General features: G+C 36.7%; 1 protein-coding gene across 1 annotated transcript; it reads right to left on the bottom strand.

Annotated features, from left to right (window-relative positions):
* Positions 1-686: 686 nt before the first annotated feature.
* On the bottom strand, positions 687-2861 carry ZNF770 (zinc finger protein 770). The gene has a single exon (XM_009873670.1). It carries the CDS (start codon positions 2859-2861, stop codon positions 687-689), a length of 2175 nt encoding a protein of 724 aa, XP_009871972.1.
* Between the last annotated feature and the right edge of the window lie 2358 nt (positions 2862-5219).

A 5219-nucleotide genomic window follows, 5' to 3' on the forward strand; every position in this document is an offset into this window, starting at 1 on the left:
CCTGTCCATGGCAGGAGGGTTGGAACTGGCTATCTTTAAGGTTGCTTCCAACCCAAACTATTCTATGATAAAAAGGGAAAAAATCCAATTCCTCATCCACGTATCTCCAAGCACATTATAAAGCAGTTAATGTTTTTTTTCTGTTAACTGTTCTATAATGCCACATAAACATTTTTTTCTCATTAAACTTTTCCCCCTTTTTCCACTTTTTCTTTTTTTTTTTGCACATCTTAAAATGAGATTTTTCTTTAAATTAAGAAATAAATACAGAAGTGTCATTAGTTTGGAACATACAGGGAGCCAGAAGAAAGTAAAAGGACTTTTTTCCTGTACCTTTTTATCCGTACTTTTCTGATAGTTACTGGACAGCAGGATGTCATAAAGTACTATGTGGAAAACGGCATAGCTTTTAAAGTATCTGATTTCTGGAGCAATGCAGATGGTTGCAAAACTACTATTATTGTAAGAATGTGTATTATAAATTAGTTTAGGAAAATAAATGCAAAGTGGCTTTTTTTATTGGTTTTGTGTTAAACATCTCACGTTTGTCACATATTATATCAAGTCCACAGTTCTCAAGCCAGTAAATTAACTCTTCCCCAGAAATGATAATCCCCTTCAGTCAATTGTTCAGTGTAACATAAGCCTTTTCATAATTATGCAACCAAAAATTTTAATATATCATTTCATAAGACATTATCCCGTTCCGATAACAATACATGCTCCCGTTGTTGCTCACTGGAAGTCAGCTTTAAGCTCTCTTTAAAGTGAATAAGGTGATGTCTTTTCAAATGTGGGGCCTGTCTGAAATTTTTACCACAAACTAAACATTTAAATGGCTTCTGTCCGGCATGCATTAGGTAATGCCTTTCAAGCTTAGAAGGACACTTAAAAGTTTTGAAGCAGATACTGCATTCATACAATTTGTTAATGACTTCACTTTTTTCAGTGCCTTCAGAAAAACCACACCAATAGCTGTAACAGCTTTGCTCCGTTTCCAGCAATTTACTACACAAATACGGCTCCGTGTTTCTACTGCTGCTAAGAACAAAGTCCCTTGACTCAATTTCAACTTTGATTTCAGCTGCTTGGTTTGACTGAATCTGCTCAAATTCTTGAAAGGCAGATGCCTGTGAAGGTGTTTGAGAATAACCCACAGGCTGAGAAGACTTAAATTCAGTGTGATCTCCCTGATGATTGAAAAGTTTGTTCAGGTTTTCAAATTCTACCTGGCAAACAGGGCTTTTATAAGGTCTCTTTTCAGTATGGGTGAGCTGATGTCTTTTTAAGTGAGCTGACTGTCTAAATGTCTTCCCACAAACATTACAGCCAAAGGGCTTCTGTCCCGTGTGTATGAGATAATGTCTTTGAAGTTTGGATGAAGATGGAAAGATTTTTTCACATCTGTCACATTTACACACTTTGTGTCTGTTATGTATATTTTTAGCAGAAGCTGAAAAAGCATAGTGAAGTACTTCTGGATTATCAAAGAAGCCATCATCCGATGAACCATAAAAAGCATCATCTTCATTATCCAGTGAATCATCGATGTTTAACTTGCTTTCACTAGTAAGCATACCTTTTATATTAATTCCAAAGTCGTGAGGTTGTGGGTGCTCTTGCCAAGGTAACGGCACAGCAAACGTCCTTTTCATCCGATTACTAACTGCCTTCTGCATGTCAAGCTTGCTATGGCAATCCTTGAAAGGTTTAGTGGAAGCATGCTGATCAGAACACTGATCTCTAGCTGCAAGCAGGTCAGGACTTTTAAAGTGACCTGACTTTATTTTTCTTCTGTCAGTTAGAGAAAAATCCATTGCCTTTCCTCTAATTCGCTTCAGCTTCATCGGGATCTTATTTTGCATGCTGACTGCGTGGCTGCGTGCTGTTGCATCAGTATTTGAATTTTTGCCATCTCTCAGATAACATTTGTGCAAGTTTAGAACCTGCTCTGTTTCAAAACACTGTTCACAGGCTGGGCACTGGAAGGGTACAATGTAGATGGAGTGAACATCATGTGGGTCACCCTCCTGCAACTTGTAAGCATCAGCATTCTCAAAACTATCTGTCCTTCCTTCCAACAGGTTGTGCGGTCTGGGATATTTCAGAGTCTTTGCTTTGTATACAATATTGGCGAAAGTCTTATTTCTGGCATGGAGCTGTTTGTGCTTCATGAGCTTGCTCTGTATTTTAAAACCCTTCTGACAAAAGCAGCACCGAAAAGGCCTTTCTTCTGTGTGTGTGAGCTGATGGATTTTCAAGTGTGTTGACTGTCTGAAAGATTTACCACATGAAGAACACTTAAAAGGTTTCTGGCCAGTGTGAATAAGAAAGTGTCTTTCTAGCTTAGATCTTGATGGAAAGGTCTTGCTACATGATCCACAAGTGTGAGTTTTCTTTCTCCTTCTGGCACCACGTAGATGATTTGTCTTCAGACATTGATGTAGCATCCACCTCTCTTCAGTTGTAAAAGATTTCCAACACAAGGAACATTGAAATATGTCACAAGTGACTGTGTCTTGCTCAGATTTCACAGAGTTTTCTGCTTGCTTGGTATCATTCTGATAATTTTCATTATGAAGCTGCTGATGCTTTAAGAAAGTGATTAAGTTTTTGAAGTTTCTATAACAAACAATACACTTAAAAGGCAGATTATGGGTTAACTGATGCCTCTCCAGGTGGACAAGCTGCCTAAACGTTTTATGGCATACATGACATTCAAATGGCTTTTGACCAGTATGTATCAGATAATGCCTAGCTAATTTTGATGGACTTTCAAACTGTTTATAGCAAATGTCACAAATATATGGCTTTTTCTTGAGTATCCTGTCAGCTGTTATGCATGGCTCAACTTTTAACATTTTTTTTAAAAAAGCAATTATACTTCGCCTACTGTTAGGTTCTTCAAGTAGGTATTTCAAGTGAAATCAATTGTGCACTAAGATGGAACTGTAGAAGCAGCTCATTTTCTTAGGAGAGATATTCTTAAATCCCACAGGTCCCTAAAACAAGAAAGAGAGTAATATTTCAGCCTGTATTAATACATAATTGCCTAAGTGTGTCACTTGGTTTCTACATAAGAGATCAAAAGCATCTAGATTAGAATACTCCTGACTTTGCCTAAAATGCTTTCCTTGTAACAGAGTAATCATTCATTATGATACACGAAATCTAGACTACTTTCTAGAAGAAACAAAAAAGTTTAAGTCACCTGAATCACAAAATTGTTGAGGCTGGAAAAGACCTCTGAGATCATTAAGTTCAGTCTACATCTGTGCTGTGAAAGGCAGCTACACTTCCAAATTTTATATAATTGAGCTACATTATGATATTTTGGGTTATTTACAAGTAATGCATATTCTTAAAAAAAAACAAACAAACAAAAAACACCCCACAAGAACTTACTGTAATAAATCTCTCCCCTACAGCAGTGATTCTAACTCTCAGATATAATATTTATGAAGATGAGAGAACAAGAGAAGAACTAGGGATTCTATGGCTTCATGAATAAAAATTAAATGAATACAGTGTTAGTGAGAAGTAAAAAATACTTAGTTTCAATGAACTGTTAGTGTTACTATTCACATTTCTGCATCTGAACAACTGTATCCAGTAGTGTAACAATTTTTGCTTTCTCAAAAAGGCTAACACTAGAACGAGTCAGGAAGAGCAAGATCACAAGCTACAACCAGAACAAGGATAACCCCCAAAAGAAGGATGTCCACAGGCTATGTTCACTATCTCACTACAGAGCTAAATACCAGATCTGCAATACCTAACCATGCATATACTCTGAAGTAATCATACATATAAGGGCTATTATCATAACTCATCATTCATTAATATTTTAGATTAAACCAAAATTGTGAAATAGTCGGTTTTAATTTTCCGTGAATCTTCAACAGACAGAACACACCTGGGCAAGCTACTGTGTCTCTAAGGCATAATGACTTGCAAACAAGAAACAGTAACTTTGCAAGTACCTAAGCGCAAGAAAAGTTAATAAAATATTCACAGGAACAGCTAGAAAGCACCTCAAGCAGCCATTTAATCCAAGCCTTACACTGCGAAGCCAACTCATGTCTAGAGAGCCTCCAGCTAAGACCACTGCTTTAGCATCTTCCGCTGAAGGAGGTTCCTTAACCTCAGCAGGGCTCCTGCTCCAATATATCACCCTCTCAAAAAGCTTTTTCTGGCACTCATTTGAGCCTTCTTTACTACAAAGTTATTTTCATTGTCCTTCCCCCTATGAACATGGAAAATAGCTCTTAAAACCAAACCAAATAAACAAACAAAAAAACCCCAAAAAACCAACAAGACAACCAACAATACAAAAATTCTATTCTTTTTTTCCTCCAAGTATTTCTTTTTGGTCCACTAAGAAAAAAACAAAACAACCCAAACCACAAGAGAACCTATCGGTGTTTTTAATCGTCTGTGGACCAGTTCCAATTGAGCATATCCTTCCTAAATTGCAGCATCTAAAACTGATTACATACTCCAGTCCACAAGGGTAGTAGAAGCAACAGAACAAAAACCACAAAACCTCTGTGGTATTACCTATACTCCCTTAGAAAAAAGAAAAGGGATGGAGGGAACAAACTTTTAAGCACCAGCAAAATAGTTCGGACCTGTAATAACTTGGAGATACGCAAGATATTTCTACTAACTACAATTTGTGTATTTTGATACTACAACTCACTCAACTGTATATTCTTTTTACACACTAGCAGAATAAAAGCTTGATTTATTTAGTGTCTTCAAAAGCCCTGTCTCTTCACAAAGAGTTAATGTCCCTAGATTTTAAAAATTCATAAATATCTGAAAAGTCCATTCAAAGTCTTTGCAAAGAATAAAAGCCTACTGCAAATTACGATGACATTCAAGATGTGCACAAAAGACTGAAAGTATCTGGTGAATCCATATTTTTCTTAAGCATAACAGAAGGAAACTTGGTCATCTGGTAGGATCATTCTACCTCTGACACATATATCCCTATATAATTGTGGGTCTTATTTAACAACATTTAGATGTATGCCTTAGATGCAGTTGTCACTACACTGAGTGGTTACCTGATCTCACTGAAGTAGTTCAGGATAGGATTTATCAGCAGTTGAGATAGTCAACTTTTCCTTTCCTGTTCTCTTTTTCTGTGGAATTTTAACAGCTACTCAGTTTCAGTCCTCTTTAAAAGATGCAAGAAAACACAATGCTCTTCC

This window comes from Apaloderma vittatum, unplaced genomic scaffold, assembly GCF_000703405.1.
Source record: "Apaloderma vittatum isolate BGI_N311 unplaced genomic scaffold, ASM70340v1 scaffold41507, whole genome shotgun sequence".
Taxonomy (NCBI): Eukaryota; Metazoa; Chordata; class Aves; order Trogoniformes; family Trogonidae; genus Apaloderma; species Apaloderma vittatum.